This window comes from Oncorhynchus masou, chromosome 17, assembly GCF_036934945.1.
Source record: "Oncorhynchus masou masou isolate Uvic2021 chromosome 17, UVic_Omas_1.1, whole genome shotgun sequence".
Lineage (NCBI taxonomy): Eukaryota > Metazoa > Chordata > Actinopteri > Salmoniformes > Salmonidae > Oncorhynchus > Oncorhynchus masou.
In genome coordinates this window covers 9,597,145-9,623,619 of record NC_088228.1, presented here as the reverse complement: position 1 = coordinate 9,623,619, position 26,475 = coordinate 9,597,145, and the positions used below count along the sequence as shown (strand labels likewise).

The following is a 26,475-nucleotide window of genomic DNA, read 5'->3' as shown; positions in this document are numbered from 1 at the left end:
ATACTATTGGGTGTTCCATTATTCGATTATCCAATTTGTAAGTCGCTCCGGATAAGAGCGTCTGCTAAATGACTTAAATGTAAATGTAAATTCAACTCCTCTCTGGGAACTATGCATTATTTAGAATAGCTACGTAGTAGTCTTGAAACTATTCTAATGATGACACAAATGCATTGTGACAAGACATTTTTGAAGTGTAATTTTTCTCATCTTTTGTATGTCAAATAATGACATTTCTGAAATGTTCAAATTGGAAAAAGCATTGACAGCTACGACACATTTATCTTTGCAAATTTTGGTACTTCAATTTTTTTTTATTTTGAGTACTGGGAAAACACAGCCGAACAGTACACAGAAGATTCAACATGCATTGTTTCACCAACACAAGTGTCTTAATATCTCTATTAAAATAAAAATGACTTTTAACCTTTGAATCCAATTCAAGGTTTGGGCTATTTTGGAACATTCAAACAAATACTTACACACCAAGACAGACATAATTGATTCTATGTATTCCATTTGATGTAAAAATGACTTGTCAATCAATTATTTTCATTGTGAAATATACTTATATCTCCTGGGCAACACGCTCAACCAAATTAACATTTTAGACAAACTGTACAACACAATTCCAAAAAGTGTTAGATGCAGATATTGATCAAGTTAAAAACTCTATACTTCTTTTACGGAATTACCGTAAAAATAGTTTCAGAGATTCAGAGTCAGATTGAAGATTTGGTTGAGACATGTAGCATGTCCTTAGATACACCTAGGTCCTTTCCGGTCTTGCCTGGCTGTAAGCATGACAATCAGTCTATTTCCTCATGAAGAAGACACTCAGCAATTTTCATCCGCAGACCAAACAACAGTGCAATACAGAGTTTATAACTTAATAGAGTACACATTAGTTAGGACCATGGTCACAGTTCAGAGGTTAGATATTGTCCATGGTGATCATTGACCACTCACCTCCAAATGTACATCTCTTCCATATGTTTATATACAGTTGAAGTCGGAAGTTTACACTTAGGTTGGAGTCATTAAAACTTGTTATTCAAACACTCCACAAATTTCTTGTTAACAAACTATAGTTTTGGCAAGTCGGTTAGGACATCTACTTTGTGCATGACACAAGTCATTTTTCCAACAATCGTTTACAGACAGATTATTTCACTGCATCATAATTCCAGTGGGTCAGAAGTTTACATACACTAAGTTGACTGTGCATTTAAACAGCTTGGAAAATTCCAGAAAATGATGTCATGGCTTTAGAAGCTTCTGACAGGATAATTGACATCATTTGAGTCAATTGGAGGTGTAGCTGTGGATGTATTTCAAGGCCTACCTTCAAACTCAGTGCCTCTTTGCTTGACATCATGGGAAAATCAAAAGAAATCAGTCAAGACCTCAGAAAATAATTGTAGACCTCCACAAGTCTGGTTCATCCTTGGGAGCAATTTCCAAACGCCTGAAGGTACCATGTTCATCTGTACAAACAATAGTAAGCAAGTATAAACACCATGGGACCACGCAGCCGTCATAACGCTCAGGAAGGAGACGCGTTCTGTCTCCTAGAGATGAACGCACTTTGGTGCGAAAAGTGTAAATCAATCCCAGAACAACAGCAAAGGACCTTGTGAAGATGCTGGAGGAAACAGGTACAAAAGTATCTATATCCACAGTAAAAACAAGTCCTATATCGATACAACTTGAAAGGCCACTCAGCAAGGAAGAAGCCACTGCTCGAAAACCGCCATAAAAAAAGCCAGACTACGGTTTGCAACTACACATGGGGACAAAGATCGTACTTTTTGGAGAAATGTCCTCTGGTCTGATGAAACAAAAAAAGAACTGTTTGGCCATAATGACCATTGTTATGTTTGGAGGAGAAAGGGGGAGGCTTGCAAGCCGAAGAACACCACCCCAAACCGTGAAGCATGGGGGTGGCAACATCATCTTGTGGGGGTGCTTTGCTGCAAGAGGGACTGGTGCACTTCACAAAATAGATGGCATCATGAGGGTGGAAAATGATGTGGATATATTGAAGCAACATTTCAAGACATCAGTCAGGAAGTTAAAGCTTGGTCGCAAATTGGTCTTCCAAATGGACAATGACCTCAAGCATACTTCCAAAGTTGTGGCAAAATGGCTTAAGGACAACAAAGTCAAGGTATTGGAGTGGCCATCACAAAGCCCTGACCTCAATCCTGAAAGAGCGCTTGCGAGCAAGGAGGCCTACAAACCTGACTCTGTTACAACAGCTCTGTCAGGAGGAATGGGCCAAAATTCACCCAACTTATTGTGGGAAGCTTGTGGAAGGCTACCCGAAACGTTTGACCCAAGTTAAACAATTTAAAGGCAATGCTACCAAATACTAACTGAGTGTATGTAAACTTCTGACCCACTGGGAACGTGATGACAGAAATAAAAGCTGAAATAAATCATTCTCTCTACTATTATTCTGACATTTCACATTCTTAAAATAAAGTGGTGATCCTAACTGACATAAGACAGGGATTATTTACTCTGATTAAATGTCAGGAATTGTGAAAAACTGAGTTTAAATGTATTTGGCTAAGGTGAATGTAAACTTCAGACTTTAACTGTACAGTATGTGTGACTGACAGGTTGAAAAGGATCCTTTTTGTGATTCATTGGTCCTTTTACACACTCATTCCAAAACAAGTGGACATCTGGCCCCCTTATAAGGGGTCCTTCCAAGTGCTCCTAAGAAGGGCCCTCCATGTTGACAGTTGTGACGGTTGCCATGAAGCCCTTCTGGAACAGTCTCTCAGGGTCGGGAGGCTGGTTGTCACAGTCCAGCTTCCGGCTGAGGAAGCACTTCCTGAAGCCCTGGGGACCACTGGGAGGCCGCGCACCGGAGTGACTGCTGGGTTCCTCACTGGGAATGGGAACCACTCCTGGAATTACACACACACACACACATACAGGACACACATACAGGACAGACACACACACACACACACACGCTCACAAAAAGCAGGCAGACACGCAGGGACGGACACACACAAACATACAGTACACACACACACACACACACACACGCTCACAAAAAGCAGACACACACACACACATACACACAGTTGAATATTTTCCCAGTAATTTACAAACGTTCTATCTCAGGAATAAATCACGTCTCCTGGGTAACCAGTATTTCCAAACCGGAAATGGCATTCCACAGCATATAAAGCATATAAAAAATAAAATCAGAATTTGATTAGAGCTTTGATCAACATTAAACATTCAAACCTGATGAACCTGAGCCTGACAACTCATGCATTAAACACATTTCATGAGCCCTACATTAAACACATTTCATGAGCCCTACATTAAACACATTTCATGAGCCCTACATTAAACACATTTGATGAGCCCTACATTAAACACATTTCATGAGCCCTACATTAAACACATTTCATGAGCCCTACATTAAACACATTTCATGAGCCCTACATTAAACACATTTCATGAGCCCTACATTAAACACATTTCATGAGCCCTACATTAAACACATTTCATGAGCCCTACATTAAACACATTTGATGAGCCCTACATTAAACACATTTCATGAGCCCTACATTAAACACATTTCATGAGCCCTACATTAAACACATTTGATGAGCCCTACATTAAACACATTTGATGAGCCCTACATTAAACACATTTGATGAGCCCTACATTAAACACATTTGATGAGCCCTACATTAAACACATTTGATGAGCCCTACATTAAACATTCAAACCTGACGCTACCTGAGGCTAACGACCCATGCATTAAACACATTTGATGAGCCCTACATTAAACATTCAAACCTGACGCTACCTGAGGCTAACGACCCATGCATTAAACACATTTGATGAGCCCTACATTAAACATTCAAACCTGACGTTACCTGAGGCTAACGACCCATGCATTAAACACATTTGATGAGCCCTACATTAAACATTCAAACCTGACGCTACCTGAGGCTAACGACCCATGCATTAAACACATTTGATGTGCCCTACATTAAACACATTTCATGAGCCCTACATTAAACACATTTGATGAGCCCTACATTAAACACATTTGATGAGCCCTACATTAAACACATTTGATGAGCCCTACATTAAACACATTTGATGAGCCCTACATTAAACACATTTCATGAGCCCTACATTAAACACATTTCATGAGCCCTACATTGAACACATTTCATGAGCCCTACATTAAACACATTTCATGAGCCCTACATTAAACACATTTCATGAGCCCTACATTAAACACATTTCATGAGCCCTACATTAAACACATTTCATGAGCCCTACATTAAACACATTTCATGAGCCCTACATTAAACACATTTCATGAGCCCTACATTAAACACATTTCATGAGCCCTACATTAAACACATTTCATGAGCCCTACATTGAACACATTTCATGAGCCCTACATTAAACACATTTCATGAGCCCTACATTAAACACATTTCATGAGCCCTACATTAAACACATTTCATGAGCCCTACATTAAACACATTTCATGAGCCCTACATTAAACACATTTCATGAGCCCTACATTAAACACATTTCATGAGCCCTACATTAAACACATTTCATGAGCCCTACATTAAACACATTTCATGAGCCCTACATTAAACACATTTCATGAGCCCTACATTAAACACATTTCATGAGCCCTACATTAAACACATTTCATGAGCCCAAGCCCAAATGATTGTGCAGTTATCCTATACATAGCCCATTATATAGGCAATCTCACATTACACACACAACAGAAAAACAAAAAAGCCCATAGATGTAGCAAAATCTTTTTGGTAAAAAATGATTAAACAAGCTTTAGCAGGCTAATCTTTTTGAGTGTGGACTGTATTACTGGACTGTTTTATACTGTATTACTGGCCTGTATTATACTGTATTACTGGACTGTATTACACTGTATTACTGGACTGTATTACTGGACTGTATTATACTGTATTACTGGACTGTATTATACTGTATTACACTATTACTGGACTGTATTATACTGTATTACTGGACTGTTTTATACTGTATTACTGGCCTGTTTTATACTGTATTACTGGACTGTATTACACTATTACTGGACTGTATTATACTGTATTACTGGACTGTTTTATACTGTATTACTGGCCTGTATTATACTGTATTACTGGACTGTATTATACTGTATTACTGGACTGTATTATACTGTATTACTGGACTGTATTACACGGACTGGAATTACGCCCCTCGTCCTGCACCAGCATGTATGCAGGTGCAGGACACGCGGCCTACAAAGTTACAATAATAGGCTAGAGAATTTGAATTCTGAAATATACAGTATATACAGTAATAGGCCTATTTTTCATTTTTTATAGGCTGATTAGTAGGTTGACTAATTAGCTTTCAGAATATTTCCCTAATGTTGTGCGATGTGCTTATTAGCCTACATTAGCGGCTCCTAAACTATGGGTTGCTTCCCAAACTAGGGTTCGCGACCCCATGTGGCGTCGTCTGATATGAAAGCAGGGTGGGCTGGAGAATTTCCAAAATCCTAAAAATATATATATATATATATATATATATTATATCGTCTTTGTTTCTCAAAAGCATTGTAATGTGGTTAAACTTAAAAATCTAATTGAAAATGATTCATATCTAAACGACAAAATTCAACCAGAGAGCGCCTTTAGATCCTGGGAAAAGGCCGCACTTGAATCATTCTCACAATGAAATGCTCGGCCTCCTAAACTCTGAAACCACACACTATTGCAGAGACTTTGATATCACCGGCTGCAATTGATATGGTGAAAACAATGTGAAAACATGGCAGCAGAGGCGGGACCAAGTCACTATATGAGTCCCAGGTAGAAACGGGTCAAGACTCAACTCAAGTCCAAGTCGTACGTTCTAAGAGCAAGTCGAGTTGAGTCACAAGTTTTCAAGTCAAGTAAAAAAAAAAATCTATACCTGCAACACCTTGTTCAACTACAAATCTGTGTCTACTTATTGAGGCTACTCGACAGGCCGTTTTATTACTTTGTCTGCAACAGACTTTTTGATTAGACCTTGCAGCAGTCACATGAAATCAGCAGAAGGCAAGGCATGTGGACGTGCTCAGAATGTAGAGGTATTTACAGGTCTTGGTGATCCAAAGGTGAAAGCGCCATTTCATACAAAAATATACCAGTAGATTTACCAAATATACACTGGCAACAGCCCAAAAGACAGGCTTGACCTGTCCTATCTGAACGGACACCGGTAGAGGGGAAGACAGTACAGCCTCGCCTTGAATCTGTCTAACAGGTGCTCAAACACGAAGAGGCCTGCATAATAAGCACTAGGCCCCCATACAATTACAAAATTGTCAATTACAACCAATAAACTGGTTCTACAATGTAAAAGGCAATTTTCACATCCAATGTTACATTCGTCTCAATCAGAATTAATGATTATGAATGATATTTCAACACAATGCATACATGGAACATTCATTTGTTCACGCAGAACAAAAATGACATACTGTAGGACACACACACACCTCCGACATAACCCGGGCAATATGAACAAAGGGAACCATACATTGAATTAAATAAACAGAACTTCTACCTCATGAGTCTTGCGAACGTTAATGTGCACTAACGTTCTAAACATACCTCCAACTCAGAGCAGAGTCAGAAGTGGTTGGCTAAATGAAAAGGTATCATAGGCATATCAGACATTTAACAAATCAAATCACATTTATTTATATAGCCCTTCGTACATCAGCTGATATCTCCATGTGCTGTACAGAAACCCAGCCTAAATCCCCAAACAGCAAGCAATGCAGGTGTAGAAGCACGGTTTAACAGACATGTATACGTGTTGCAATTAACGGTACTGGGATGGAATGATGAAACGCTAGCAATTATTGGAGTATTCGATTGAATATATATTTACCACATAGGGCCTATGTATTTAAACGTCTGAAAGCAACAGCAAACATTTAAACAACAGAAGAAAAAAAAAATATCGCTCTCCACTGGCTGGGGTTTGGAGCGCGCGAGTGGTGCGTCTTCGCCACATTAATAATTCATTCGAACAACAAATTCCAAATGCAAGCTTCATAAATAGATGATCAATTTCAAGCATTTGTTACATACTAAAATATCAGTGCTAGTAATGGTTGCCCCTTGCCGGTGAGTTTACAAAGTAAAAAGTTAATATTCTCGATCCCCAAACAAGTTGTATTATCATGGCAATCCTCTCATCCTACAATTTGACATTTGCGCCGTAAAACAAATCAGCAAGGTCACAGATAAAACAATGACAACACTAGAACATCTTTGGCCATGTCTTTGCTGACTCACCCTTAGCCAATCTGTTGCAGTCTTTTGTTGCTTGGGCGATGCTGCTACAATATGTGTAGAGTAATCAATCCACGTTTATACTCTGTGACAAAACATTACAAAACCTGGCCAGATCATTTCAAGTCATCAGTCTCAAGTCAATGTCGAGTCCTGAGTCTTGAGGGTCCAAGTCAAGTCTCAGTTTGTTTTGTTTTGTTTTCTATCAAGTCGCGTGTCGTCAACAAAGTTGTGATTTCACAGTCAGACTCGAGTTTAAGTCATGTGACTTGAGTCCAAAACTTTGGGAGGCAGAGGCACAGAAACACCTTTGTCAGATAACACTTTTAAACGAAGAATTTATGCTATTGCTAGCAATCATGGGGAAACTAACTGAACTACCCGCACTCAGGGATCACCACAGAGGAGATTTGATTCCTCATGTCTGTCTCCCACTGAGCATTAATGCCGCGTTCAAAACATCTGGGATCTCGGAACTGGGTACTCGGAAATCTGGGTTCCGAGTTCAGTGTATTCAAGACAACTGGGAACTCGGAAAAAACGAGCTCCGAATGGGGAAAATATTTTTGAAAGGTTATCCAACTCGGAATTCCAACTCGGTAACTCGGGTCTCGTTATAGAGCTCCAAATTTCCGATCTGAAGACCACAGATGTCAAGATTTGACCTCGTATTCTGTGTAAAGCTGTTCAGTGCATTCGTCTGCATTCAAACCAAAAATCGATCCAGGTTGGATGTGGCAGCAGAGAGGAGGTGCGCACTATCGAACACGCACCCTGCATTGAGAAGCTCCTAGGCAACATGCATCAAACACATCCATCTCATTCGTGGTGAGATAAGGCAAATCATGTCAGACTAACTGGCAATTGACTGTCATAGCCCCACATTAAAAGTAAGTGATGGTGAGTTAAGAAGACAATCAGAAATACTGTTAGAATGTTTTTCAATTGACTACCATATTACCAAATAAAACAAGTAGACATCGGCTGTTAATTACATACTCTTTTCACATTCATTTTAGTGGGCCAAAAAGGGTTGGGAATCCCTGGCCTACCTCTACTCTCTCTATTGTTGCTTCCTCCCTTCAACATTTCAATGAAATACGTTTTGTTGTCCTAATCATCATCATTGTAATGACATGCTTAAATTGCAGACGGCTTTCAGTTCTCTTCGCGGATGGTTATGGTTTGGAACACATTACTGCTTTAAACTCCCCGTGAGTTCTACTGGCTACTGTATATAAGATTCAGCAGACAAGAGCTTGCATCCTCTTCAAATAGTCTATTAGCCTAAGAAATGCAACAACAAAAAGCTATTATAGTCTAGCTTTTCCTGGGACTCTTATATGCATGTTTTAAGGAGAGAGACCAGGAGAGCACAGGAGTGTACTGCGCAAGAGACAGAGGTTAGAAGCGTATTAATACAACTGGTTGTAGGCTAGATGTGTATTTATTAAACTGGTTGTAGGCTAGAAGTGTATTTATTAAACTGGTTGTAGGCTAGAAGTGTATTTATTAAACTGGTTGTAGGCTAGATGTGTATTTATTAAACTGGTTTTAGGCTAGAAGTGTATTTATTAAACTGGTTGTAGGCTAGATGTGTATTTATTAAACTGGTTGTAGGCTAGATGTGTATTTATTAAACTGGTTGTAGGCTAGAAGTGTATTTATAAAACTAGTTGTCAGCTAGAAGTGTATTTATTAAATTGGTTGTACGCTAGAAGTGTATTTATAAAACTAGTTGTCGGCAAGAAGTGTATTTATTAAATTGGTTGTAGGCTAGAAGTGTATTTATAAAACTAGTTGTCGGCAAGAAGTGTATTTATAAAACTGGTTGTAGGCTAGAAGTGTATTTATTAAACTGGTTGTAGGCTCGAAGTGTATTTATTAAACTGGTTGTAGGCTAGAAGTTTATTTATTAAACTGGTTGTAGGCGAGAAGTGTATTTATTCAACTGGTTGAAGGCTAGAAGTGTATTTATTAAATTGGTTGTAGGCTAGAAGTGTATTTATTAAACTGTTTTTCACAAGACTATCTTGTGTCAAGACTATATCTTGTAGAAGGATGAAATAGTATGAATACATTCATAAAAATAACGTTTTTAATGAAATTATGTCACTTATTATTTAAATATATTGGTAACCCCATGTTTAACAGTGATAATGTTCTCGAAGCCGGTGTTTGGAGGATACATTGGTACGGTGTACATTTGAATGAAAATTAAATATGTTGGTCACAGTAACGTGAGGCAGTGCTGTATCATGAATACACTCACATGTAAATTGGTTGACTAGACCTCGGGTCTAGCTAAATATAAGGCTAATACTGCATTGGATTTATTACCTGAAAGAGGTAGGCTCGGACATACACTACATTGCCAAAGGTATGTGGACAACTGCTCGTCAAACATCTCATTCCAAAATGATGGGCATTAATATGGAGCTGGTCCCCACTTTGCTGCTATAACAGCCTCCACTCTTCTGGGAAGGCTTTCCATTAGATGTTGAAACATTGCTGATAAAAACCATGGAACCTCTTAAGGATCCGACCCCTTCTTTCAATTTTTACCTAAAATGACATACTCAAATCTAACTGCCTGTACAAGGATAACAAGCATATGCATATTATTGATACCATTTGAAAGGAAACACTTTGAAGTTTGTGGAAATGTTAAATTAATGTAAGAGAATATAATACATTAAATTTGGTAAAATATTATACAAACAAAAATACAAGTTATTTTTAAAAACATTTTTTCATCATCTTTGAAATTCAAGAGAAAGGCCAGACTTTCAGATTGGAGACTAGGTGTAATTTAGATTTTGGCCACCAGATGGCAGCAGTGGGTGTGCAAAGTTTCACACCGATCCAGTGAAGAATTTCATTACTGCACAATATTTTGTATCAAGTTTACCAGGAGTTTGCCCAAATGTGTCGAATTGGTCTAATTGATACATACTTAAATTATATGGTAATAAAAAAATATATGTTTACACACTCCCAGGAATGTCATACATGATGTATCATTAGTTTCTACACTAACTTTCACACATCGAGATGGCCGGGACGGGGTGGGTGTGGAGCCAGAGACAGCAGTGGGGTCAAACTGTAGACCCCAGTTCCTACATTTGAACGTAAACATTTATTTTTTCAAACAAACCTATGCTACATTTTATCTCTGGGACCCTCAGGATGACAAATCAGAGCAAGATTACCGAATGTAAGTACACTATTTACCGTCAGAGGTGAATGTATCAAACCAGTTGCCGTGATAAAGTGTTTTGTTGTTGTGCATTCTCCTCAAACAATAGCATGGTATTTTTTCACCGTAATAACTACTATTGGACACTACAGTTAGTTTAACAATAATTTTTTAATACCTTTATTTAACCAGCAAGTCAGTTAAGAACAAATTCTTATTTTCAATGACAGCTGAGGAGCAGTGGGTTAGCTGCCTGTTCAGGGGCAGAACGACAGATTCGTACCTTGTCAGCTTGGGGGTTTGAACTTGAGCTTCTGGTCACTAGTCCAATGCTCTAACCACTAGGCTACCCTGCAGCCCCATTAATATGATCTGTCCAGGAATGTTGGCTGTAGTATACAACGTTGTTCTAGTCACATTAGTGCACGTTAGCAACAACCGTCCCAGTTTAGGGATATCCATCCTGAAGAGGATGTTATATAGTAGCCAGGTGTCTGGAGCCGAAAAAAGGAAAGGACATTTATATGAGCATCATAATGTGTAAAGTACAGTAAAAGTAATAACAATAATGACAAATGGCAACAGAAATAATGTAGTTATTAGTATTTATTTAATATTAATATACTTTCCGAATGTACTGTAGGTGCTACTGTACAATGTACTGTGTGCATCTGAATAAGCACTCGGAAGTCATTTGTCAGCTCCACGTGGGCCAGCTTGACAACATGTCTTATCTTCTCAAATTATAGAAAGTGGCTCCTGAAAAGGAGGGACGTTTACAACCTGTGCAATTTATCGCGTGCATAGAGATGGCGTGCATCTAGCGGAGGAGGGCAGCGACGTCTTCCTAGAGAGATTGAGAGTTGGTCTTTCCACCGTTCTCTCCTCCTCCTCTGTAGTAACACGTGCACACTAGTACTAATACACACTCTCCCCTCTCACTCAGCCCAACGAACCCCAAGTGTCTTTTAAGGGACACCTAATAAATTAAAATGTGCACACACCATGTGTGTGAGCAAACCCAGGACCTTCAAATCCCAGGGCGGTGATGTAGCGCACTGGGCATTTTCTAGTCCTGTATCAACTGACCAATATAACCGTCAGTATCGCAAGCAGAAATGTTTTTCAAGTCAATCTGACCTCAGATGTGTTACATGTATATGACGCTATTTTCCAGATATAAATCTGTTAAAATTATGAAATTGTAATCCAGTAGCACTTGAGCTTTCTCTCGATGTGATTAGCCAAATCAAGGGAACTCTAGCTATGTAAGTGTGCTGATTGGCCGATTTCTTTACCTTTTCTAGACATTTGGCTGCATTGACTTGCTCTGGTATATAACATTGCCTTATGTAACAGCATCATTTTAGACCGTCCCCTCGCCCATACCCAGGCGCGAACCAGGGACCCTCTGCACACATCAACAAAAGTCACGCAGCATCGTTACCCATCGCTCCACAAAAGCCGCGGCCCTTGCAGAGCAAGGGGAACCACTACTTCAAGGTCTCAGAGCAAGTGACGTCACCGATTGAAACGCTATTTAGCGTTAACTAAACTAGCCGTTTCACAACTGTTACACCTATAATGCTTGTCATTACGCAACTGTTATTGGATTACAGATGACCGATTTGGTCCCACTTTAAATGAAGTGCAGCTTTTAAAGGCTTCATAAAGCCTTCATAAGCACTACACAAATGCATCACAAATCATCTATAACTGTATGTCATGCTCTATAAAGGGTTCATAAATGTGGCATAACTGTGTGACATAACAACCTATGTCAAATGTGACATAACCCACTATATAAAATATGACATAAACCTGTGCTTTGCAAACGGTGACATAAGCACTACTTAATAAAGGCTTTATAAATCATATTAAATTGAGGCTTCACAAGCATCTATAACTTTGTCATGCCTGTTGGTAGAGCATTGCAAGGCCAGGATAGTGGGTTCGATTCCTGGGACCGCCCATAAGTAAAAGTGTATGTGTAAAACATATTGCTTTACGTTCCTCTCCTTGCCCCAACATGGGCTCTAACCAAGGACCCTCTGAACACATCGACAACAGTTACCCACAATGCATTCCACGAGGAAACAACTACTTCAAGTTCTCAGGGCGAGCTATTTTCTCACCCGTTACATATGCACTTGCATTGGATAAAAGTGTCTGCTAAATGGCATATATTATATTATATTACTAAGCTGTCATTGTAAATGAGAATTAGTTGCCTAGTTAAATAAAGGTTCAATGAAAAATATACAAAAAGACAACTAAAATTCCATTTTAGGTGTATAGCCAATATTAGACGTGACCTCAACTTTCCTCAAAAATGCTGTGCTGCAGCATGACACACACTCTAAAGTGCAGTCACGCACACCCAAAAACGTTGGTAGGGCCCTTTAAAAGCAGTTGTAACTTTTTTTTTGGGGGGGGGGGGGGGTAAAATTACATTTCTTGTTATTGTTTTTCCAGGTGTCTGATTTTCTCATTTTTTCTGGATTTCGGTCTAAAAAAACACAACATTTTTTAAAGAAAAAAACACCGAATTGGATGTTCTATGATCACAACAATGCTTAAACCACATCAGGGGACCACTTTTGAGGTGTTGATTTTTGAGACAAACAATAGCGAGGCTATATACAGTAGCGAGGCCATAAAAGTAGTGAGGCTACATACAGACACCGGTTAGTCAGGTTGATTGAGGTAGTATGTACATGTAGATATGGTTAAAGTGACTATGCATATATGATGAACAGAGAGTAGCAGTAGCGTAAAAGAGGGGTTTGGGGGGGCACACAATGCAAATAGCCCGGGTAACCATTGGTAACCTGTTCAGGAGTCTTATGGCTTGGGAGTAAAAACTGTTGAGAAGCCTTTTTATCCTAGATTTGGCACTCTGGTACCGCTTGCCATGCGGTAATAGTGAGAACAGTCTATGACTGGGGTGGCTGGGGTCTTTAGGGCCTTCCTCTGACACCGCCTGGTGTAGAGGTCCTGGATGGCAGGCAGCTGAGCCCCAGTGATGTACTGGGCTGTACACACTACCCTCTGTAGTGCCTTGTGGTCAGAGGCCGAGCAATTGCTGTACCAGGCAGTGATGCAACCGGTTAGGTTGCTCTCGATGTTGCAGCTGTAGAACCTTTTGAGGATCTCAGGACCCATGCCAAATCTTTTTAGTTTCCTGGGGGGAATAGGCTTTGTTGTGCCCTCTTGGTGTGTCTTGGTGTGTTTGGCTCATTCTAGTTTGTTGGTGATGTGGGCACGTGATGGAGTTTGCAAATCAAATGCCCACTTGTGGTGCCACTGGACAGGGATAAACTGGAAAATTTAACTTTATTAATATTAATTTAAATGTACATTATTTATCTAGATTACATGGATACCTCAATCGTTATTTCAAATAATTTTGCTAACTTCACTGCAACTGCTGTGATAGATAGCTAGTTAATGTTAGCAGCATAAGTTAGCTAGCTACAGTGCCTTGCGAAAGTATTCGGCCCCCTTGAACTTTGCGACCTTTTGCCACATTTCAGGCTTCAAACATAAAGATATAAAACTGTATTTTTTTGTGTAGAATCAACAACAAGTGGGACACAATCATGAAGTGGAACGACATTTATTGGATATTTCAAACTTTTTTAACAAATCAAAAACTGAAAAATTGGGTGTGCAAAATTATTCAGCCCCTTTACTTTCAGTGCAGCAAACTCTCTCCAGAAGTTCAGTGAGGATCTCTGAATGATCCAATGTTGACCTAAATGACTAATGATGATAAATACAATCCACCTGTGTGTAATCAAGTCTCCGTATAAATGCACCTGCACTGTGACAGTCTCAGAGGTCCGTTAAAAGCGCAGAAAGCATCATGAAGAACAAGGAACACACCAGGCAGGTCCGAGATACTGTTGTGAAGAAGTTTAAAGCCGGATTTGGATACAAAAAGATTTCCCAAGCTTTAAACATCCCAAGGAGCACTGTGCAAGCGATAATATTGAAATGGAAGGAGTATCAGACCACTGCAAATCTACCAAGACCTAGCCGTCCCTCTAAACTTTCAGCTCATACAAGGAGAAGATTGATCAGAGATGCAGCCAAGAGGCCCATGATCACTCTGGATGAACTGCAGAGATCTACAGCTGAGGTGGGAGACTCTTTCCATAGGACAACAATCAGTCGTATATTGCACAAATCTGGCCTTTATGGAAGAGTGGCAAGAAGAAAGCCATTTCTTAAAGATATCCATAAAAAGTGTTGTTTAAAGTTTGCCACAAGCCACCTGGGAGACACACCAAACATGTGGAAGGAGGTGCTCTGGTCAGATGAAACCAAAATTGAACTTTTTGGCAACAATGCAAAACGTTATGTTTGGCGTAAAAGCAACACAGCTCATCACCCTGGACACACCATCTCCACTGTCAAAAATGGTAGTGGCAGCATCATGGTTTGGGCCTGCTTTTCTTCAGCAGGGACAGGGAAGATGGTTAAAATTGATGGGAAGATGGATGGAGCCAAATACAGGACCATTCTGGAAGAAAACCTGATGGAGTCTGCAAAAGACCTGAGACTGAGACGGAGATTTGTCTTCCAACAAGACAATGATCCAAAACATAAAGCAAAATCTACAATGGAATGGTTAAAAAATAAACATATCCAGGTGTTAGAATGGCCAAGTCAAAGTCCAGACCTGAATCCAATCGAGAATCTGTGGAAAGAACTGAAAACTGCTGTTCACAAATGCTCTCCATCCAACCTCACTGAGCTCGAGCTGTTTTGCAAGGAGGAATGGGAAAAAAATTTCAGTCTCTCGATGTGCAAAACTGATAGAGACATACCCCAAGCGACTTACAGCTGTAATCGCAGCAAAAGGTGGCGCTACAAAGTATTAACTTAAGGGGGCTGAATAATTTTGCACGCCCAATTTTTCAGTTTTTGATTAGTTAAAATTTTTTGAAATATCCAATAAATGTCGTTCCACTTCATGATTGTGTCCCACTTGTTGATTCTTCACAAAAAAATACAGTTTTATATCTTTATGTTTGAAGCCTGAAATGTGGCAAAAGGTCGGAAAGTTCAAGTGGGCCGAATATTTTCGCAAGGCACTGTATGCGATGTTTCAGCTTTTGTGCTGCGCGTTTTGAGTCATTTCCTATCATGGCATCTTTACTTTTACTACAGTATGAGAATTTGGTACTTTTTCCACCACTGACAATGCAGCCAACCTGTCATATCAGTACAGCACAGAAATGCCTTTATCCAGCGAATGTAACAGACTTTTCCTTAAAAAAACTGCTACCTTCGTTACTTTTAAGGTTGAAACCAACATGCTGTGCCTCCAGCAATCAGAGAGACCAGAACCGTTGGTCGACCAGCTCAGGGACAAGCTACACTGTTCACAACCCTGTATAATGTTCAGTGTAATTTGCATTGCTGGATTTAAAAAAAACTTACTGTATTTGTATTGTTTTAAGGTTTTAATTTGACATACCATGTGATTAGGAATAGGGAGGGCGATCAGGTGTAGTATAAATGAGAAGGGGTTTCAAATGTAAAAAATAAAAAGAGATGTTTAAACTTGTCTTGAACGTTTATTTGTTTTAGCTGACAGTGATAATTCCTTAAGTGTTAACTACATTTGCCTCATTTATATGTACGTGTTATGAATGACCGAAGGTGGCTCACTTTATCGTAAGTACACTGTCACACTATACAGAGTCTTTATTGATATGTTATGATTGACCGAAGGTGGCTCACTTCAAACAAATCATTACAGGACACTATCAAGTGTCAATAAACAGCTTATAAACGTTCTGCTGGTTTCTGAAGGTTCTGATGATCCACAGGTTACCGTAGGGCAGGGCTGCCCAACCCTCTTCCTGGAGATCTACTGTCCTGTAGGTTTTCAGCCCAACCCTCTTCCTGGAGATCTACTGTCCTGTAGGTTTTCAGTCCAACCCTCTTCCTGGAGATCTACTGTCCTGTAGGTTTTCAGTCCAACCCTCTTCCTGGAGATCTACTGTCCTGTAGGTTTTCAGCCCAACCCTCTTCCTGGAGATCTACTGTCCTGTAGGTTTTCAGTCCAACCCTCTTCCTGGAGATGTACTGTCCTGTAGGTTTTGAGTCCAACTCTCTTCCTGGAGATCTACTGTCCTTTAGGTTTTCAGTCCAACCCTCTTCCTGGAGATGTACTGTCCTGTAGGTTTTGAGTCCAACTCTCTTCCTGGAGATCTACTGTCCTTTAGGTTTTCAGTCCAACCCTCTTCTTGGAGATCTACTGTCCTGTAGGTTTTCAGTCCAACCCTCTTCCTGGAGATCTACTGTCCTTTAGGTTTTCAGTCCAACCCTAATTCAGCATATCTGATACAGCTAGTTAAGGTCTTTTTGAGCAGCTCTAGTAGTATCAGGTGTGTTAGATGAAGGTTGGACTGAAACCCCACAGGAAGGTAGATCTCCAGGAAGAGAGTTGGGCTGTAAACCTACAGGACAGTAGATCTCCAGGAAGAGGGTTGGGCTGAAAACCTACAGGACAGTAGATCTCCAGGAAGAGGGTTAGGGGCAGCGCTGCTGTAGGGTGTGACAGGTATTTGGAAAAGTTGATGGACATGAAATGCTTTCGTTGTCAGAGCCAAGTTTTTTTTAGTATTCCTACCTGAGACTACCTAGCCACCAGGTATTCATCCTCTGTTCCCATGCTGGAGACCAGGGCTTTGATTACAACCTGTTACAATGGTGCCAACATTTTGTGGGTGATGTTTCAGTGGGGGAGCGGGTGAATGTGTCAAAGACCTGACTGAGCCCAGCAATGCATGGCATGGCTCATTATATTATTGTGTGTTTGTGTACTGAGGAACATGTAACTTGGTTCCAGAAGAAAGACACTTTCAATTACCTGATGTTGGGGGCTGTCATCAAGGTGCCTTGTGTGATAAGGGTCAACAGACTTGTATCCGTGATAGCACGATAGCCCTAAAATGAGTTTTATTTGGTATTTTCTATACAATATCTCATGTACAGTGCCTTCGGAAAGTATTCAGACCCCTTGACTTTTTCCACATTTTGTTACGTAACAGCCTTATTTTAAAATTGATTAAATCATTTTTCCCTCAGCAATCTACACACAATAGAACATAATGACAAAGCAAAACCAGGTTTTCAGAAATGTTTGCTAGTTTACTCAAAATAAAAACTGAAATATCACATTCAGACCCTTTACTCAGCATCTTTGGCAGCGATTACAGTATCGAGTCTTCTTGGGTATGACGCTACAGGTTTCTCGCATTATTCTCTGCAGATCCTCTCAAGCTCTGTCAGGTTGGATGGGGAGCGTTGCTGTACAGCTATTTTCAGGTCTCTCCAGAGATGTTAGATCGGGTTCAAGTCCGGGCTCTGGCTGGGCCACTCAAGGACAGTCAGAGACTTGTCCTAAAGCCACTCCTGCGTTGTGTTTGCTGGGTCGTTGTCCTGTTGGAAGGTGAACCTTCGCCCCAGTCTGAGGTCCTGAGCAGTCTGGAGCAGGTTTTCATCAAGGATTTCTCTGTACTTTGTTTTTTATACATTTGCAAAAATGTGTCAAAACCTGTTTTTGCTTTGTCATTATGGGGTATTGTGTATAGACTGCTGAGAAAACATATTTAATCCATTTTAGAATAAGGCTGTAACATAACAAAATGTAGAAAATGTCAAGGGGTCTGAATACTTTCCGAATGCACTGTATGTATCCTACCCAACATCTTTTGATGATGTGTCAAGACCTTAGCCCGGCTCTATGTATCCCATCACATACCTTTAGATGATGTATCAAGACCTTAGCCCGGCTCTATGTATCCCATCACATACCTTTAGATGATGTGTCAAGACCTTAGCCCACCCCAGAAGTGTTACCCACCTGGTGTTCTGAGTGGCAGGCCGTTGTCAAGGCGACTGGGCTTGGTGGCGATGAAGAGGTAGCAGAGGACACAGACTGTGATGAGGAAGGCCAGCAGGACCACTGCTGCTATGGACAGACCTATCAGGGCCCCGACGCTAAGAGATGAAGGAATAAGGAGAAGAGAAAGAGGATGGCGAGTAGGGGGAAAGGGACAGGGAGGGATGGGGAGGGACGGGGAGGGATGGCGAGTAGGGGGAAAGGGACGGGAAGGGACGGGGAGGGACGGGGAGGGATGGCGAGTAGGGGGAACGGGACGGGAAGGGACGGGGAGGGATGGCGAGTAGGGGGAAAGGGACGGGGAGGGATGGGGAGGGACGGGGAGGGACAGGGAGGGACGGGGAGGGATGGGGAGGGACGGGGAGGGATGGGGAGTAGGGGCAAAGGGACGGGGATGGATGGGGAGGGACGGGGAGGGATGGCGAGTAGGGGGAAAGGGATGGGGAGGGATGGGGAGGGACGGGGAGGGATGGCGAGTAGGGGGAAAGGGATGGGGAGGGACAGGGAGGGACAGGGAGGGACGGGGAGGGATGGGGAGTAGGGGGAAAGGGACAGGGAGGGATGGGGAGGGACGGGGAGGGATGGCGAGTAGGGGGAAAGGGACGGGGAGATACGGGGAGGGACGGGGAGAGACGGGGAGGGATGGGGAGTAGGGGGAAAGGGACGGGGAGGGATGGTGAGGGACAGGGAGGGAAAGAGATGAAGAAAGAGACAGAGACAGATGGGGAAAGGAGAGAAAAAGATTAAGAAAGAGACAGAGACAGATAGAGAAAGAGATGAAGAAAGAGACAGAGACAGATGTGGAAAGGAGAGAAAGAGATGAAGAAAGAGACAGAGACAGATGGGGACAGGAGAGAAAGAGATGAAGAAAGAGACAGAGACAGATGGGGACAGGAGAGAAAGAGATTAGGAGAAGACAGGGAGAAAGCAATGGACAGAGAAGGTGAGAGAAAGGGGGAGCGAGGAAGAGAAGACGAGAGAATGTCATAAATGTGTGACAGAGCGGGAAAGGCAGGGGAGTGCAGAGAGGTGATGGGGAAGACAGGGAGGGAAAGGCAGGGGAGAGCAGAGAGAGAGGTTATGGGGAATACAGGGAGGGAAAGGCAGGGGAGAGCAGAGGTGATGGGGAAGACAGGGAGGGAAAGGCAGGGGAGAGCAGAGAGAGAGGTGATGGGGAAGACAGGGAGGGAAAGGCAGGGGAGAGCAGAGAGGTGATGGGGAAGACAGGGGGGGAAAGGCAGGGGAGAGCAGAGAGGTGATGGGGAAGACAGGGAGGGAAAGGCAGGGGAGAGCAGAGAGGTGATGGGGAAGACAGGGAGGGAAAGGCAGGGGAGAGCAGAGAGGTGATGGGGAAGACAGGGAGGGAAAGGCAGGGGAGAGCAGAGAGGTGATGGGGAAGACGGAGGGAAAGGCAGGGGAGAGCAGAGAGGTGATGGGGAAGACAGGGAGGGAAAGGCAGGGGAGAGCAGAGAGAGAGGTGATGGGGAAGACAGGGAGGGAAAGGCAGGGGAGAGCAGAGAGAGAGGTGATGGGGAATACAGGGAGGGAAAGGCAGGGGAGAGCAGAGAGAAAGGTGATGGGGAAGACAGATAATAGATTGCACTCTTTCTGAGAGTGATACATTTAGGGGCGGACTGGCCATCCAGCATTTCGGGCTAATGTCAGATGGGCTGGTCCATCTGAGTGGTGCAGTGTTCTAAGGCACTGCATCTCAGTGCAAGAGGCATCACTACAGTCCCTGGTTTGACTCCAGGCTGTATCACATCTGGCAGTGATTGGGAGTCCCATAGGGCGGCGCACAATTGGCCCAGCGTTGCCCGGGTTTGGCTGGGGGAGGCCGTCATTGTAAATAAGAATTTGTTCTTAACTGACTTGCCAAGTTAAAGAAAGGTTAAATAAAATATATATAATTTGGCTAATAATGGGGTTATTGAGGAAAAACATGGGCCAGTCTGCCCCTGGATACAGTATTGAGTATAGTGGGAGGAAAATGTACACTTTTTCAGTTTTTATTTTCACTTTTAATTTAGGTACTTAGGTATTTAGGTAATTTAGGCACTTTTCTCCTTGCATCAGCTTCCCTCGTTATACAGTAGCCTACTGTAACCTATAATAGGTGTACATTATGCAAACTTAAAAGTCCAGCAGTAAATGAGATTTCCCCAAGATAGGGTAAGGCTATATTGGAAAAACAAAACGGATGAATTGGTATAACATCAAATTAAAGATGTGTAAAAAATTCCTTACCTAAGCCACCACATGTATGCATACTCGTAGGGGAAAAAACTGTTGGGGTCATCACAGCAATACTTGATATCGTTAAATCCGCAGCAGAATACCGCGCGGGCACCGCTTCCCGCTTTAGGGCACAAAAAGCCATTCACAAAAGCATTTTCTGCGCTGTAGTAGCTTGTGCAATTCGCAGTCATGCTGGTAAGAAAAAAAGAAAGCTCTGTCGAGGTAATGAGGTAATTTTCTTAGCTGTGTAAGGGTTTTATTGCAATGTCGCGCACAATGTGTCCTTGCTGAACATAGTAGGCTTCATATTTCCGAGCATGAAAGAGAAATGTGGAAAAACTGCATCCCGATGTACCATATTGAATTCTGGAGTCCCCCCACCACACCCCCTTCCATCCACATCTCTCTCTGTCTCTCTCTCTCTCTCTCTCTTTCTCTGATACAACACCCTACAATGGGAATAAATGAATAAAAAACTTTAATTAGATGGGGACATAAGAGACACTAATTGCTCTGATTGATAGCCCGTTTAGATTGCTGATCCTCTTGTGTGGGTTAGTCTATTGTAATACACAGTAGCCATTTGACTGAATCTATATTGAACATAAATATGAACAAATGCAACAATTTCAAAGATTTTGCTAAGTTACTGTTCATGTAAGGAAATCAAACCATTTAAATACATTCATTAGGCCCAAATCTATGTTTTTCACAGGGCTGGGAAGAGGTCCAGCCATGGGTGGTCCAGCCAATCAAAATGAGTTTTCCCCACAGACAGAAATACTCCCCCCCACCTCCCCCATCCGACGATCCCATAGGTGAAGAAGCCGGAGGTGGAGGTTCTGGACTGACGTCATGTACCGATGCGCACGACTCTTGGCTGCAGTAAGAAACCATCGCCATCTGCGCCCATTCAACATAGCCTCGATTTGCATTTTTATTACTTCTAAACAAAATAACTTTTTGGGGGTTCTCATACACTTACAATGATGTTTTGATTTTTGCTTGAAAAGTTCCTAAGGTTATATTTGGTAGTGATCTTTGCAATATAACTATTTTGGATGCAGCAATTGTTAGCTAGAATGCTAATGCTCATTAGCGAAAGCTAGCCAAAAAGCCATTTTACTGGTTGAAGTTAATGCAGTATAATGCAGTTGATTTGCGATGATGACAAAAACATTATATTAAGCAGGACATTCATATGAGCCTTAAAATCCAATTAAATCCAAAAGCACTCATAAACAACATTTAAATAGAGGCTTTTTTTGCTGGCGTTCTATAAGAACTCACCATTGTTCTGCGACCAACTTGCTCGCATCGCCCTCGTGAGGCAATGTTTGCAAACACAGGAAGGGGTCTGTACAGATTTGTTAAAAGGTTTGTCAACACATGCTCAACATGACTGATGAAAATATACTAAAATGGGTTCAAAGCAGCCTGCATTGAGGACCAGATAGAAGATACTCCATGTTAGAAAATATACTGTAGCCTAGATCTATTGCAAACCAGGTTACGGCTGATTGTAATACAGCCTGGAATCAAACCAGGGTCTATAGTGACGCCTCTAGCACTGAGATGCAGTGCCTTAGACCTCTGCACCACTCAAGAGCCACAGTCATTGGTTGTATGAGTGTAGGATGGAACTGCGAATACAGTCATGCCCACACACTCTCACTTCCTACAGTCACTGACACCTTTCGTTCAATGGGCTTTGCACATAGGCATAATGAGTCCACACTTTTCACAGGAGCTGCATGGACAAATATAATGTCCAATGTTAAGAAAAAACAGGAATGTCTGTTTTGCTGTCTATGATAGTTTAATTAGACATTGGTTGTTGACTACTGTGAGCCTCCACTGGCAGAAAAATAACCAATTGCGTTATAGATCACCAGCAGCCTGCTTGAAATTGGCCAAGAAGGTGATATCTCTGTGACAAAATCTCTGTGACGATATCTCTCTAACGATATCTCTGTGACGATATCCCTGTAACAATATCTCAGATATCGCTGCAATGATATCTCTAACGATAGCTCTGCGACAATATCTCTGTAACAATATCTCTGCGACGATATCTCTCTAATGATAGCTCTGTGACTCTTAGACAAAACTGTCTATCAACCAAAGAACATTCTCAAATCTCCATCGTTAATGTAATTCCCTCCACCTAGATAATAGACTATGTTCCAGTACACGACACACTGACGTCATGTACCGATGCGCGCGACTCTTGGCTGCAGTAAGAAACCATTGCCATCTGCGCCCATTCAACATAGTCTAGATTTGCATTTCTGTTACTTCCCAACAAAAAAAGTGTTTGGGGTTCTCATATGCTTACAATTATTTTTGCTTGAACAGTAGCTAAGATTATATATGGTTCTGATGTTTGCAAAATAACTATTTTGGATGCAGCAATTGCTAGCTAGAATGCTAACGCTCATTGATATAGGCTGCAGCAAAAGCTAGCCAAAGAGCCATTTACTGGTTAAAGTTTAAATATTTTTTAAGTATAATGCAGTTGATTTGTGATGATGACACAAACATTATAATAAGCAGGACATTCATACGAGCCTTTAAAATCCAATTAAAATCCCAAAATAGTGTGAAAAGCACTCATAAGCAACGTTTAAATAGAGGCTTTTTTTGCTGGCGTTCTATAAGAACTCACCATTGTTCTGAGACCAACTTGCTCGCATCGCCCTCGTGAGGCAATGTTTGCAAACACAGGAAGGGGTCTGTACAGATTTGTTAAAAGGTTTGTCAACACATGCTCAACATGATTGATGAAAATATACTAAAATGGGTTCAAAGCAGCCTGCATTTAGGACCAGATAGAAGATACTCCATGTTAGAAGACAATATATACTGTATTTTTATTTATCTATTTTATTTAACCTTTATTTAACGAGGCAAGTCAGTTAAGAACTCTTTCTTATTTACAATGATGGCCTACCAAAAGGCTAAAGGCCTCCTACGGGGACAGGGGCCTGGGATTAAAAATATAAATACAATACAATGTAAATATTGGACAAAACACACATCACGACAAGAAAGACAACACAACACTACATAAAGAGAGACCTAAGACAACAACATAGCATGGCAGCAACACATGACAACACAGCATGGTAGCAACACAACATGACAACAACATGGTAGCAACACAACATGGTAGCAGCACAAAACATGGTACAAACATTATTGGGCACAGACAACAGCACAAAGGGCAAGAAGGTAGAGGCAACAATACATCACGCAAAGCAGCCACAACTGTCAGTAGGACTGTCCATGAGTGAGTCTTTGAATGAAGAGATTGAGATAAAACTGTCCAGTTTGAGTGTTTGTTCCAGCTCGTTCCAGTCGCTAGCTGCAGCGAACTGAAAAGAGGAGCGACCCAGGGATGTGTGTGCCTTGGGGACCTTTAACAGAATGTGACTGGCAGAACGGGTGTTGTATGTGGAAGATGAGGGCTGCAGTAGATATCTCAGATAGGGGGGAGTGAGGCCTAAGAGGGTTTTATAAATAAGCATCAACCAGTGGGTCTTGCGACGGGTATACAGAGATTACCAGTTTACAGAGGAGTATAGAGTGCAGTGATGTGTCCTATAAGGAGCATTGGTGGCAAATCTGATGGCCGAATGGTAAAGAATATCTAGCCACTTGAAAGCACCCTTATCTGCCGATCTATAAATTATGTCTCCGTAATCTAGCATGGGTAGGATGGTCATCTGAATCAGGGTTAGTTTGGCAGCTGGGGTGAAAGAGGTGCAATTAGGATAGAGGAAACTAAGTCTAGATTTAACTTTAGCCTGCAGCTTTGATATGTGCTGAGAGAAGGACAGTGTACCATCTAGCTGGATGATTACATTCTTAATTAAACTATCATGAACAATAAAACCGACATTCCCATTTTTTCTTTATATTGGACATTATATTTGTCCATGCAGCTTCTGTGAAAGTGTAGACTCATTAGGCCTATGTGCAAAGCCCATTGAATGAACGGTGTCAGTGACTGTAGGAAGTTAGACCGTGTGTGGGCATGACTGTATTCACAGTTCCATCCTACACTAAATACAACCAATGATAAATCAGTGTTACGCATTAAAAACTGCGTGTACTGTATGCAGGCGGATCAATTTGTTTGAGCGGTTCAGATTGTCTCGTCAAAGCTCTATCCTGTAGATCAGAGGTGGGAGGTACAAAGGAACATTAAGTAACTTGGAACATTAGATTTCCTTCGTGTCAATCCATTAGGAGGTGTGTTCCAATGGATCTCTTCTCTTCTACTGCATAATGATGGCCTCACATCATTTACTCTGGCAGTATGTATGCAAGTATACGTATATATGTCATACATTCAACATATGCTGCCTCATTCAATGAATGGGTGGCTTTCCCAGTAATGCTTGCAAATGTCCTTAACTCTTATGTCAGGTTGAGAGTTAACCATGGATGAATAGCAAAGAAATGCTGAAGAGATTGAAGCCAAAACGGATTTCAGATGTAAGACATCCATGGTGATTGCTATCTGACATCTACTATTCAGTGTCGACCTGTGAACATCAATAAAGACCTTGGCATGAAGTTGGATAATTACACTCTTAGAAACAAGGTGCTATCTAGAACCTAAAAGGGGTCTTCGGGTGTCCCCATAGGAGAGCCCTTTGAAGAACCCTTTGTGGTTCCAGGTAGAAACCTTTTGGTTCTAGGAAGAACTCTTTTGGTTCCAGGTAGAACTCTTTTGGTTCTAGGTAGAACTCTTTTGAGTTCCTAGTACACAGAGAGTTCCTTTAAACAGAGGGTTCTACCAGGAACCCTGGGGCCAGGGTTGGAAAATAGCAGAGTGCTGGCTTTTACAAATTGAAATTGCCAAAGAGCACTAGCACCTCAATGCCAGCCTTTGCATTTTGTTACACCAGAAGTAAATTCATTTCCAATGGAACGCTGCATTTGTCTTGCAGCATTGCGTTGCAGAGGCAGACAAAGTGCTTTCTATGTGGTGCATACATTTCATTTAACAAGGCGGCTGGGTAGCCTAGTGGTTAGAGTGTTAGGCTAGTAACCGGAAGGTTGCAAGTTCAAATCCCCGAGCTGACAAGGTACAAATCTGTCGTTCTGCCCCTGAACAGGCAGTTCACCCACTGTTCCTAGGCCGTCATTGAAAATAAGAATTTGTTCCTAACTGACTTGCCAAGGTAAATAAAAATGAATGTATGCGTTAAACTGTATGCATATGCAGCTTGACAGAAATTGTAGCAGAAGGTGAATGTTGTTGCACACAGATGATGTTGCAAACCATTGTTGTTGTGATCGAGGTGTTAACGCCAACTGAAAACAGAACTCTAAAAGTGTAAACAACTTTGATGCATGTTGCTCCTGCTCTCCCTCCCTGGCGCTCAAGAACCAGGCTGCCCAGCACTATGCACTCCTGCCACCATAATTACTCACACCTGCTTCTCTCGTCGTGGACTCAATTACCTGTGTTATTAGCTCTCCTTTAACTGTCTGTTCCCCCGCTTCATCATTAAATGTCGTATGTTGTTGTGTTTACCCGGTTCTGACGCTGGTCCTGTCCTATGTCTGTGCAAAATTAAATGTTCACTCTCCGTACCTGCTTTTCTACTCCAGCGTTGGTTCTTACAGAATGCTGGATTTTCGGTTGGTGGTGTCGTCGGGTCCTTAGTTGGCTTGTCGTGCTTCCAGGCCCTAGCTGGCTCGAGAGGATTCTGTTCCCCGGTTGGCTCAGC

The 26,475-nt window shown here is 41.6% G+C and overlaps 1 protein-coding gene across 2 annotated transcripts; it reads right to left on the bottom strand.

Annotated features, from left to right (window-relative positions):
• Nucleotides 1–1,886: 1,886 nt before the first annotated feature.
• Nucleotides 1,887–20,919, bottom strand: LOC135558141 (protein shisa-like-2A). Of its 2 annotated transcripts, XM_064991876.1 has the most exons (3): nucleotides 20,738–20,919; nucleotides 18,452–18,588; nucleotides 1,887–2,921 (listed from the first exon to the last, which is right to left on the bottom strand). In XM_064991876.1, exons 1-3 carry the CDS (start codon nucleotides 20,917–20,919, stop codon nucleotides 2,728–2,730), a joined length of 513 nt encoding a protein of 170 aa, XP_064847948.1. In that variant the 3' UTR covers nucleotides 1,887–2,727. The 2 variants fall into 2 exon arrangements, 1 of the variants encoding a protein (XP_064847948.1); XR_010458313.1 differs by lacking the exons at nucleotides 18,452–18,588; nucleotides 20,738–20,919 and adding an exon at nucleotides 7,371–7,670 and having other exon boundaries at nucleotides 2,833–2,921.
• Nucleotides 20,920–26,475: the final 5,556 nt, after the last annotated feature.